At 46.9% G+C, this 12,913-nt stretch overlaps 1 protein-coding gene across 1 annotated transcript in view; it reads right to left on the bottom strand.

The window, feature by feature from the left end:
* LOC140398650 (src kinase-associated phosphoprotein 1-like) overlaps nucleotides 1-12,913 on the bottom strand; it is a 514,762-nt gene that overhangs the window by 479,343 nt on the left and 22,506 nt on the right. The window contains exon 4 of the mRNA XM_072487554.1: nucleotides 8,591-8,616. Within this exon, the coding sequence (XP_072343655.1) occupies nucleotides 8,591-8,616 (26 nt within the window). The remainder of the gene's footprint in view (nucleotides 1-8,590; nucleotides 8,617-12,913) is intronic.

The raw sequence follows: 12,913 nt of genomic DNA, 5'->3' as shown, positions 1-12,913 counted from the left end.
AAATCAGATTCTCCACGAAGATGGTCATTCTTTGCATTGATGTCCAACTCCATGGAAAAAGACCAAGGCATTATGACACTCGAGATGGACTCCTCCAATCTCCCTCCAAGGGTGTGCAGTTTTCTAGAAATTCAAACAGGGCCACACACTCTTTCCATTGTTGCTCCATAAATTTATTTTTCAAGGACGATCACCCACCTCAAGGCTTGGCATCCACATCTAGCTGATCAGAGTGGAGGATCCTGTGCCTATCGAGACTCTCCACTGCTGGCCAGGTCTCCAACATCTGCCCACTCACTTGCAAATCGGCACCTCGTGTGACCAACTAACGCCCTTGAGATTCAGGACTTGTGGGAGACTAATGCCAAATTCGAACGGACATGAGAAAGAGTCAAAGTAAATCGAGGGAGCAACGGTGCACGCGAGCTGTGGAGTTTGCGTGAGTTTCCTCCGGGTGCTTCAGTTTCCTCGCACAGTCCAAAGAAGTGCAGGTTAGGCTGTGAGAGGGCTGGAGGCCCCAGCATGCAGAGAGATTCCTCCATAGGCCTCCTCTGGAGGCCCCAGCATGCAGAGAGATTCCTCAATAGGCCTCCTCTGTCATCACAGCGATTTGAGGTGCGAATGTTACTGGCTGAGGAGCTAAGAAGCTGCTGTCCTCATCAGGAGCGCTCCAAGAGGAACCCCCAGAAATAGAAGTCAGCTTCTCCTCTCCTCCCTTGTGAGGTTCACTTAGGTCTGAGGAGAATGAGAACCTGGTGGAAAATCCATGAGGCACCTCATTCCCCTCTCACATTGCCACTGCTTCATGGAGCTCCTACAATATGATGGCACGCTGGTCTGCATTAACCTACAGCATCCACAGAGAGGTTTCCTGGAACAGGCTCTCTAGAGGTCACAATCTTTCAATGGAGGAAGCCGCATACACACTCCAGAGACAAGGTGATGCCCATTGCCTGGATGGACAGAGGATGGATGTGCAAAGCCTTTGAAAGCTCTGCCAGATGAATACACAGCTCTGGTTGCAGCTCCAGCAACTGCTGTTTAATGTGCAACTGCAAAGGCATCAGCCTGGGCTCAGCAGGGGCCTGGCCGCCCACAGTCCTCGGGACTGCCAGAACCTTTGGCTGTCACAGCCTCCATCAGTTGCTGATGTGCTCACCAGCTGGTAACCCTGGATCTAATTGTGAGCGAATGCCCACCGACGTGAGTGTATCTGCACTGGTGGAGGGTGCAGGGGAATGATGGGACGTTGGGAGGTGAAGGAGGGCGGCTCCTTGGAGGTGGTCAGCTGTTCCCTGCTCTCTCCAGCTCAGTGTCCTTCAGTTTGACCTGGCTCTATGGAAGAGAACGCAAGCAATTAATTTGGGTTTCCCCATTTCCTCATCCCATGCTTGTGGTGGAACTCCATGTCAGTGTGCGTGTGTGGACACATGAGGACTATGTTTTGCGTTCTTGATGCACCCTTGTTCTCTTGCCTTATTGGAATGCCAACTGAATAGAAATTGCACTGCTGTCCTGGTACCCTACCATCTTCAAAGCCTCCTCAATGGGGGTCTGGGGATAGGCACCCCTCCATCAGTCTTGCCCATTACTGGCATTTCATGTCATCTGCTGTGGTCAAGACAGATCATTTAGTTTCCCCATGGAGAAAAGTTGGAAATGGATCACAAATACCCAAACAAGCATATAGCCTCGAGGGAGACAAGACAGCTTTCTGCCATTCACGGAGATGCAACTGCCCCATCTTTCCACTGGGTAGTCCATCCCTCTGCACCAAGCACATCCTTTCTCATTGCTATGTGGGATGACCTAATGAAGGCAATGAACCTCGTGGAAGGTGCCCCCAACGCACCTGGAGAGACCGCAAGGCAACCTCCTACTGTTGACAAAGATGCTACCTCACTGCTGGAGGAACCAGTCAGGAAGTGAGGCCTAAGAAGTCCCTGTTACACTGACCTCATTTTACATAGTTAATTGTTAATTACCTGTGATGTATGTAGGTCCGGGGGGGGGGGAGTGGGTTCAATTCCCAGAACAGCTGAGGTTATTCATGAAAGCCCCGTTTTCTGAACCTTGCCCCTCGCCAGAGGTGTGGTGATCCTCAGGTTAAATCACCACCGGTCAGCTCTCTCCCGCCCCCCTCAGGGGAAAGCAGCCTATGGTCATCTGGGACTATGGTGACTTTACTTTAATGTATGTACCGAGGGACTTGGTAGCATGGCTCCTTTAAGAGGCAAGCTTTAGCGGGAACATAGAACATACAGTGCAGAAGGAGGCCATTCGGCTCATCGAGTCTGCACTGACCCACTCAAGCCCTCACTTCCACCCCAGCCCCACAACTCAACAACCCCTCCAACCTTTTTTGGTGACTAAGGGCACTTTATCATGGCCAATCCACCTAACCTGCACGTCTTTGGACTGTGGGAGGAAACTGGAGCACCCGGATGAAACCCACGCAGACACGGGGAGGACGTGCAGACTTCGCACAGACAGTGACGCAGCGGGGAATCGAACCTGGGACCCCGGCGCTGTGAAGCCACAGTGCTATCGATTTGTGCTACCGTGCTGCCCAGGACACGTGACTTGCTGGGGGCTTATCGCATGGGAGCGCGCAAACCCCGACCAATGGGGGAGGAAATAAAAAGTGGGGAGTTGGGTGTAGGGGCCTGGGCAGTGTGGATCTGGGATTCGAGGAGTAAAGAGCTGTATGATATACCTCAGGCCTGTATAGAGTTAAACCTATTGTTGTTCCAACAAACCTCATTGTTATACAAGATGCCTCCACAGTGATACCTCACCGTATTACAGACAGCATCCCACTGCACACGTATACTTCTGGTTGGCGTAATCAGAGAGAAAAGGACTACAATCGAGCCACGTAAACCCCCATTGTGAGTTGCTCCAAATAAAAGGATTCTTCAATTGACAGCTGAGTGTCAATAATGCCCACGCCTCTTGCTGTTCAGGAAAGTGGGGTGCACATGCCAAAGCTGAGTTAAAGGGCAAGGCCTAGACCAACTACTGGCTTCTTGATCAGTTCAACTCCTAGCAGGAGAATGGGGCCTCAAACACCATTTCATGGGTGAATCTTGAAGCGAACTGAAGCCTCGAAACTGCCCCCAAACAAATCCCCTTTCTGTTACAATATCCCTCCACTTAGCATCAAGATTTTACCTTTGGGACATGGCATTTATTATCAATCCAAAATGACCCAAGTGCATCAAGAGTTTACCACTGGAGTCACATGAAGGCCAGACTGAGTGTCTAGTTCCCCTCCCTGATGGGCATTAAGCGAGTCCATTCACGTTTTATGATAGCCCAACAGCATTCATGGTCAGTCCCACGAATTAACAGATTTATTAAATTCAACTTTACAACCTCCCCTTGTGAGACTTAAACTTACAACCTTTGGGCTATTTGTTTAGTGCAAGAACCATTAGGCAACCAATCCTTTTTTTGAAGTGAACCATTCATCATTAAACCATAATCCCCTTTTAAAGTTTAAAACATGTTGAATGAAAAACTTTAGTGTGTTGAATTAGTCTGAGTGCTGGCACAACTCAAAAGTTGTACATTGTCCAAAAATCACAGCAAACGCAAGGCAGGGGGAAAATAAAGGACCAATTATCATTCAATTACTTGACCTTCCTGGCACAAAAGTGCTGTGACCCGAAATTGGAATCATATTTCAAAACCTGAAGAAAAATTATGTGTACCAAATGTCAGCTTAATAAGTTTAACATTTTGTGGACAGGAATTTCACCCTGAACACCACTGCCAAACCATGTGATAATAATTTAAACAACAGGCAAAAATAGTTATTGTAATGGAGCAAGGGGAATGTTGGAGCTCGGCAGTATTTCCTTTCTCCACCACCCCCCCCCCCCCCCCCTTCCATAAAAAAGCCACCATGTGCAATTTGTTTTGCACAGCAGGATACGGTTTATAGACCAGCATGTGTGTGTTTTTAAACAAGTGAAACAGGAGCCTTGATACAAACCCTCCCATGACAGATGGATGATGCGACTGGTGTTTGTGGCAGTGGATACCAGGACATCAAGTTTTAGGATACTTATTAACCTTTAAATTGGCTCTTAGCAGTTTCCAGCCACTAACACGTGCAATTCAAGACTGGAGAATATGAGAAATTGGTGCAAAGTAATGAATTCAATGTGATCAAAGGAACATTTGAAAACACCCCTCTACATAAATTGAAACATCGAGCTTAGTTTTCCTGTCTCTGTTACTTCTACACGGTTCTGTATTCTGTCACTGCAGCAAAGGTAGTGGCAGAATACTTGGGCATCTGAAGTCCTCATGGCTAACGAACACTCAAGAGGTTGCAATGCACCCTGGAAAAGACTGCTCCATGTGCCCCTGTGCAGGGGCAGAGTGCACCAGTGGGACTTGTAGAAGCCAGCTATTTTCTATTGGTAAAAGTTAGCTATTTAGCCCCTTGTCTATTAAATACCATTTTAAAACTCACTCAGCATTTCAATACATAGCTTCAACAGAACACAGAAACAGATAGATTAAAACAGCATTCTTATTCAGCTCACAAATACGTTTGCAAGATAAAGTGACCAAGGACAGGGCAGGCTCCTTCCAACAGGGCAGGAACCTAAAGGCGCTATTGTCCTCAGCAAGAATCTAGTTCAAGCAGATTGTGATAAGGAAGCTGAATCGCATTCCACAAACTCATACAAGAATACATTTTAGGTTAATGTTGCCTATTAATAAGTGACAACTAACCCTCAAATCAAACTCATTTGATGTTAATCCAAACCAATTAGAATTACATTGGGGTGTAGATAGATGGCTAAAGTCTGATATGATTTGGTATAACCGTGATGGATTTTCGGCCATCTCTCTCTCTCCGGAATCGATCTATACTTTGACTTAACTATTCGTTGTCGCTCTGTTTTTTTTTCATATTTCACTTTCTGACTTTGACTTTTGAAGTTATTGCGAGCTGTTTGCCGAAACAAGAAAATCATTTCTGTGATTGTTTGAAAGTTGAATTGTCTACAGATTGTCTCTCTGAGAGTCCTATGCTGGCTGCACTTATTAGGGAATAAAACTTTAAATGATTCTCAATTGTAATCAATAGAGACAAATAAAACAGATTCTTATTTGCACCTGCGAAGTTTTAACTTAAATTTCTACTGAGATTTAGTAATCGCAAAGTGCTGCTAAAACCGCATGGTAAATCTATCAACCAGGATATATCCATTGAAGATATATTGAGAGATTTTGGATCTTTCATTCGTAGACATTTTGATCTATGTGAAATCTCAAGAAATATTGAATCAAAGTATGATATCCCCAGAGGACAGTGGTCCTTCGATAATATCAAGAGGGCCTGGGGAAAATACACACGATTGCACGGTGCAGAATGTGCAAAATGGTCCCTGGCAATTATGGGATAAATAGGCAGACAGCAAGAAATAACTATTAAAAATAAAAGTGATCATGACTTCTGCAGGACTGGACAGCTTGTCGGGTACAGGCAGGAACCTTGGTCTCCTTTTTGCAATTCTACCTCTCTCAGTACAAGAACGTAACCCCTCCCTCTGCAGCAGATCAAAGATGCCTGATGACCAGGTCTGGGCTCACTGCCAACTTATACAAAGCAGCAGAAATGCTGCTGGAAAAAGTTAGCAAGGTCGCCTATGACTTAAGCGACTGTGAGTCAACTTCCTGCGGTGGCCAGATTCTCACGTTGTTCGAAGTTGGACTCCTCCGTGCTTTAAGTAGAGATGGTGCCCGGCAGTCCAGAACAGCCCCCACTGCATAGCTGCTAGGAATCATTTTCATTGAGAGCCCCCTGGGTTCAGTTCTCTGTCTAACTGAGCAGAGCTTGGGCGAGGGCTCTGGTCCTCTGCCATGGATCCTCCACAGCTGTTCCACCCACCACTGCATTCACTTGTGTTGTGTCACTCAGCTCTGCCCAAGGAGGTGGTTTCGGATGGTGGCAGCGACAGTGCACTTGCTACGTGATTTATGCCCCGAGACAGAATGAGCTCCCGGGAAGCCCTCACCCTCTCTGGGAAAGGGGTATTATTACTTGGATGATGGGCACAGATGAAATGAGAAATTGTTTGGTTACAGAGTTGCACAAATACCGAAATGCTGATCATTGTATTTGACCTGGAAACACTTGCCAAGTGTGTGGTTGAAGATGTGACTCCAGGATCAGGCTATCAGCCACGTAAGAACCCACCGAGCCCCTGACCAGTATCACAGAGATTCGTGGGTGGACAATCACACTCGTCAGCGAGTGATCGCTGAAGAAGGTGTGTTTTGGAAATGACAGTTGTTTGGCCTGTTCCAAGTCACAACAATTTTGCCACCACCCAGGCTCAGGGAGGCTGATATGCTGCTAATTTCTAAATGGGCTAACGTTTCTGGGTGCCTCTTTGTCAAAGCTTCCTTCTCTCTCCACAGATGCTGTCTGACCTGCTGAGTTTGTCCAGTATTTGCTGTTTTTATTTCATCCGTAGTAACGCTCCTTCCTCTGCTGGATAATGCACCATTACCTGCCTCATGAAATAGTGGCTCAAAGGCAGGTGAGCATCTATTAATCCAACGTAATTGCTGAGGGTGTGGAAGGGGGGGTAAAGGAAAGAGAGAGTCAGGCAGCTGTGTTGCTGGTGTGCATCTGAGGAAGGTGCTGGCATAATGAATGGCTGTGCACCGAGAATTAAAGGACAAGATGGAGGGTTGTCAGATTGTGCAATGTCTGAGGTGACTCGGTGGAGGGAGAGGGAAAGTGAGTGCAGTGAATTAGGGGCGTGGCTGAAAGTGAAGCGGGCTGGAACAGTGGTTAGCACTGCTGCCTCACAGCACCAGGGACCTGGGTTCAATTCCGGCCTTGGGTGACTATCTGTGTGGGTCTGCACTTTTTCCCTGTGTCTGCGTGAGTTTCCTCTGGGTGCTCCGGTTTCCTCCCACAGTCCAAATATGTGCAGGTTAGGTGGGGTTACGGAGATAGGGAGGGGGATAAAGCCTGGGTAGAGTGCTATTTCGGAGGATCGGTGCAGACTCAATGACCCGAATGGCCTTCTTCAGCACTGTAGGGATCATAAATGCTGTGATTACAGCATGTTTGGTAAAAGAGAAGTTGCAGCAAGCGAATCTGCAACTTTGGTTACCCTTCCGGACCTGGTAAAAGCATGGAGACGCTCTCACAGTGGGTCCAAGTACTCATTGGGCAGCACCAGCCATTGTCAGCCTGTGTACTGGTAGTAAACCATCACGGTTAGGAAAGGGTCCCACCTATTTGAACACAATCCATCATTAAATCAGGCTTGTGTCTTCATCAATGAACTGGGCCTTTAATAGAAGTGAAATTGTATTATTTGAGGACACATCATTCCTGGTCACCTGCACAAAATGATAAATGGAATCCCCATTGAAGTTGCTCATTCCTCCTGTGTCCCGCACCCGAGGCGAGCTCAGGAGGTGCTTCTGACAGCAATGTTCAAATTGACTGGGGCATGAAAGTTCTCAACTATGACACTCTAAACAATTCTCAATGAAGGTCCTGCCAAGAGCTGATTAATAGGACTGAATTGTCTGATTCTGTGCTATTTATCCTAAGCCACCCCATGTAATGTAATCAAATTGCAGTGGATCAGGTTTAACTTGCAAGAGAGTGTAGGTATAAACTTTTTGTTACCTGCCTAAGCAAAGATTGATCTGTTGGCATTTGTGTCAGATACTGTCCCTCTGCATGTGGATACACACCCAAAGCTGCATTCACTTCCTCAGAAGATCAGAAAGACAAACACTTCAGCAGAACAAACATTTTGCAAGGGGGTTTTCCCCTCAATTCAGGCAGGTCTTCCAACTCAATGTTTTACGTAGGAGCAGTGCAGGAAGATGCCTTTGCTTCACCGACCATGCAGTCACGGAGCTTCACCATTTGCTCCATTGAGCCACAGCCAACATTGTGCAAAGAACGCAGGGATCCTATTCGCAGTGGACGCCACATCCAAGGCTGGCTTCAAACCGCTACTGGGGACCACCTGATAGTGAAGCCAGTAGCCTGGACTGTGCTATGTCAGCTGTCACAGCCCCAGAACAGCCAACTTGCTGGTGGGAGTCACTGTTGATCAAGATGACCCATTCCCTCCCATATTCTGCACAAAGCCTCTGATAAGCTATGAGCTGGACTTCCATGCTTCAGGTCATCGCATACAAACTCACACAGGCTGTGCAGCTCTCCTCAACCTTCCTTGTTCGATGCCTATCAGCAGTTTGTTATAACCTAGTCTGCAGAATCTCACGGTCTTCTTACCTTGACCATTCGGCCCAGAACTATTCTTTTTTTCTGGCATTGTAACCAGAGCTTGGAGAGGTTCCTACCTTCAGTGATGGGCAAGGGAAACAGGGAAGTGGTAGTGGGGTCACAAGATTGCCTGCTGTCCACGCATTCAAGTAATCTCCTCATGTCTTTGCATGAAGTAATCATAATCCAATTGAGTATACAAAACATCTCAAATGTGGTTTTGCAAACACATGGTTTTCACAAGTGGTGGAAAATAAAGATTGCAAACTCTAAAACACTAGGTACTGCTTCACTTACCTTTTAACTGAAATTCCTGTTGATATCTGTAAAAAAAGACAAAAAGGAATGATCAAGACAAAAAAAAGTTCACTTTAGAAATGAAAGGCAATGAGATTTTTCAGTGTGTTGTGTATCAAACAGTTTCCCCACTCTAACAATTTATTTAACATCATCACACGAGTAACGGGTCCTGATCAAGGGACTTTTGCCCCTGCCCGATCCTTCCTGGTGTCAGCAGCCAAACTGACCATTCCAACATCCATAAACACACATCAATCAGTAGGATTACTCACTGGCCCAGAACCACTGGCATCTTCAAATTCAACCCTGACTGGCATTTGCATGGAACTGATCAATATCATGTGGCAGGAGGGTTGCCCAGTGAATTGAAATGCTTTGCCTCTAATAATTTTAGTCAGCATGGAGATATATTTCGAAGCATTTATTTCTTCTTTTTTTGTTAAACAAATAATTTAATTGAGGTATTTTTGGCATTGTAAACAGAAACAATATACATTAGTGTGCAAATATCAATTACAAAAACATTGTGCAAATAACAGTTCCTCGCTCACAAATAGACCCGCCTATTCTCTCCCCCTCCCCCCCCCCCCCCCCCCCCCACCCCCACCCCCGCTCCCCCTTGCTGACGATTAGTTCCCCGCAAAGAAGTCGATGAATGGTTGCCACCTCCGGGCGAACCCCGATAGTGATCCTCGTAAGTCGAGCTTGATTTTTTTTTCCAAGCCGAGAAAACTTGCCTTGTCCGACAGCCATACTTCGGTCTTTGGGTTCTTTGAGTCCCAAAGCATTTATTTCTTAATTATAACCTCTCCATTGCCACACATACATCCAACTACATCCAGGCGCCTTCTGAAGTGGCCAAAGCCATTACAAATAAAAATTCCTCCTCGACAGGAGAATATCGCTACATGGGTGCCAGTAACTCACAACCACCAGATTCTCAGGGTAACTTTTAAAAAAAATGTTTTAAAATGTTTTTATTCTCCATTTTCACATTTTCCTTCAAACTTCCCACAAACAGTAAACGGTAACAAATACAAAATCAATCCCCTTAACAATACCAACGATCCCATCCTCCCACCACCCCAAACAACGGCCCACCTGTCAATATATGCATCCAATAAACCAAACCCTCCCACGGTGGCACCAAATAACGAAGGAGAAAAAGAAAAAGGAGTCCGGGACCGCCCATGGTCACCATTGACCTATAGAGTCCACTCCCCCCCCCCCCCCTACACTCAACGCCATCCAGCCTCTGAAAAGAGTACCGTACATGATACCCAAGAGTTGTAACCCCTCCCACCCACCCCCCCCCCCCCCCCCCCCCCCCCCCCCAGGTCTCCAACTCCTCCCGTCCACTGCCTCTTGTAAAACTCCTCCCCCCAACCTCGGTTCCTTCCCCCCAACTTTCCACCCCGGCTAGACCACTCGGACCCTGTTCTGCCAGGCTCCGATGGCCGCAGCCCCTCCCCCCACCTCACTCCCGTTCACTGCCCGGCTTAAACCGGCCAGCGTGGAGGCCCCCGCTCGGGTCCCTTTCCCCCTTGCCCGGCCCTAGGAAAGCCCAGAAATCCCCTTTTAGCACACAAACCCCGCATATCCACCTACACCCCAAAGAGCCCTCATTTCGAGTGAAAGTCCCATCACTTCCCTTGTCCAAATATATACAACATTGGCTCCTTTAGCCCATACACCCGCAAAACAAAAAAAGAAGAAAATACAGTCATGAGGTCACATCGGCACATGGCCATTTCTCAATTTCTCAGTTCTGCCACAGTCCTTCTGCCTTCGCAAACTCCTCCGCTGCTGCCGTTACAAAATAAAAGTCCCTGAGCTTGTAAGTCACCCTCCGCTTCGCTGGATATACAATGCCGCACCGCACCTTGCTAATGTACAGTGCCCTCTTCACCCGGTTGAAGGCAGCCCGCCTCCTTGCCAGCTCCACCGTAAAGTCCTGGTATACACGTAAACCAGCTCCAGCCCACTGCACCACCCGCTTCTGCTTGGCCCAGCTCAGGACCTTCTCCTTCACCCTGTACCTACGGAAGCACAGAGTCACTACCCTTGGCGGCTCACTCGCCTTTGGTACAGGCCTCCACGACCGATGAGCCCGATCCAGTTCATATCGGGAGGGATCCTCCCCCTCCCCCAATAGTTTCGCCAGCATTGCGGCAAAATACTCAGTCGGCCTCGGTCCTTCAACTCCTTCGGGCAGCCCCACATTCCCCAAATTCTGTCGCCTGGATCGGTTTTCCAGGTCTTCCATTTTTCCTCGCTGATCCTTGTTAATGTCCCCATCACCTTCCGCATCTCCTTCCCCATCGAGGCAAGTTGATCACCGTGCTGCAATAACGTCCCCTCCACTTCCTTCAGCGCCTCCCCTTGTTCTCGCACCTCCGCCAGTGCGCTCGCCACCGCCGTCATCACCGGGGAAATCGCCTCCTCCACCAGCGCATTCAAAACCTCTCTCATCTCCTTCCTCATCGTCTCCATGTATCTTGTAAACTGCCTTTCGAATTCCGCAGCCATCACCTTAGTTATTTCTTCAGCCGTAAGCAATGCGGCCTCCCCTAGTGCTCCAGCCTCCATTTTCCTTGGGGACCCCGCGGTGACCTTTCTACTCCCCGATGGACCTTCAGCTGTTTTCTTTACGGATGATTTTTTTGCTGACCCTCGACATTTTTCTTCTTCTTCACTGTGCCTTCACTGTTTCTTCCTGCTTTTGCTGCCTCCGTGGACCCTGGGACCAGGCTTAAAGCCCCGAAAATGCCGTTCCCGAACGGGAGCCCTCCATTGTGCGGCCGCCTCCCGCCCGCCGTCACCGGAAGTCCGATTCTCAGGGTAACTTAGGGATGTCTAATAAATGCCAACTACATTGAAAATGAGTGTTCCCTTTCTCATCACCTCGTACAAAAAGTCACATAAAAACCAAGCATCATATTTTGTCGTCACGTTGGCTGAAAGACAAGCAAAGTATTATTTAGATTGGCCTTTTAATCTTTTCCTTAGTTTGGCATAAAGTTTCACAATTTTCCCTTCAAATCCATTTCTCCCCCCTGCCCAATCAACCAGTAATTCACAGCTTCTTTTCATAGCTTTTTTTGGTTTACGGCCCATTGCCATCCCTGGGGCCCTTTCACTGAACCTTTTCCAATGACTTGGAATCAAAAAATAAATTAGACCTTTATGAAATAAAATAAATTGCAAGCTGCATCATTCATGAAAGCATTCCACAATATCAGCATGAAAGCTGCTTAGCGACACACTTATCCTATAAACCAAAAGTTTTTTAAAGTTACCAGGGCATAATCTGGAGCCTTTGGACTAGTCTGCACTATTATTGTTGGAAGTGAGTCAGATAATATGGCAATCTTTTCACTTTTATAGATGTGTCACTGCTTTTGCTAGGAGCTCAGCTTGACATGTACAGAACAATTTTATGCTTTTACATATTCTTGGGATGTAGAAGTCACTGGGCGGGGCCAGTAGTTGTCCATCTCTAACCGCCCTTGAACTAAGTGGTTTGATTGGCCATTTCAGAGGACTTTTTTTTTTTTTTTTTGAGTCCCATGTGAACCAGATGGATTTTTTTTTAAAACAACAATCGACAATGGTTTCATAATCACCATTACATCTCAAGTCCAGACTTTTATTGAATTCAAATTTCACCATCTGCTGTGGATTGGATTGGATTGGATTTGTTTATTGTCACGTGTACCGAGGTACAGTGAAAAGTATTTTTCTGCGAGCAGCTCAACAGATCATTAAGTACATGAGAAGAAAAGGAAATAAAAGAAAATACATAATAGGGCAACACAACATATACAATGTAACTACATAAGCACCGGCATCGGATGAAGCCTACAGGGTGTAGTGTTAATGAAATCAGTCAATAAGAGGGTCATTTAGGAGTCTGGTGACAGTGGGGAAGAAGCTGTTTTTGAGTCTGTTCGTGCGTGTTCTCAGACCCTCAGACCCGAGGGTATTATCCTGGGTCTCTGAATTACTAGCCCAGTAACAATACCACCACGCCAGTGGCTCATCAACCTCACCTCCCAGTTAGCGACATATCATTCACAAGTGCTAACTACCAAATCACTTCTACGTTTTACCAATGCCCAATTTCTCCAAGATGTAACCCTTTAGAAGTTCAAACGAACAGTTTTACATAATGCTGCTGTCAGTCAGTTGAATTTGGCCAAACATCTAATGAAGGAGAAAGCTCCAATCAGGGCAACTGTTATGATTATGGTCACACTCCAGATAACATCAAACGGTTTGCAAAGATTTGTGTGTCGCACGTGTGTTAGACAATGCTGA

The sequence above is a fragment of the Scyliorhinus torazame genome, chromosome 21, assembly GCF_047496885.1.
Source record: "Scyliorhinus torazame isolate Kashiwa2021f chromosome 21, sScyTor2.1, whole genome shotgun sequence".
NCBI lineage: Eukaryota > Metazoa > Chordata > Chondrichthyes > Carcharhiniformes > Scyliorhinidae > Scyliorhinus > Scyliorhinus torazame.
Note: the sequence above shows the minus strand (reverse complement) of the source record. Positions and strands in the feature narration are given on the sequence as shown.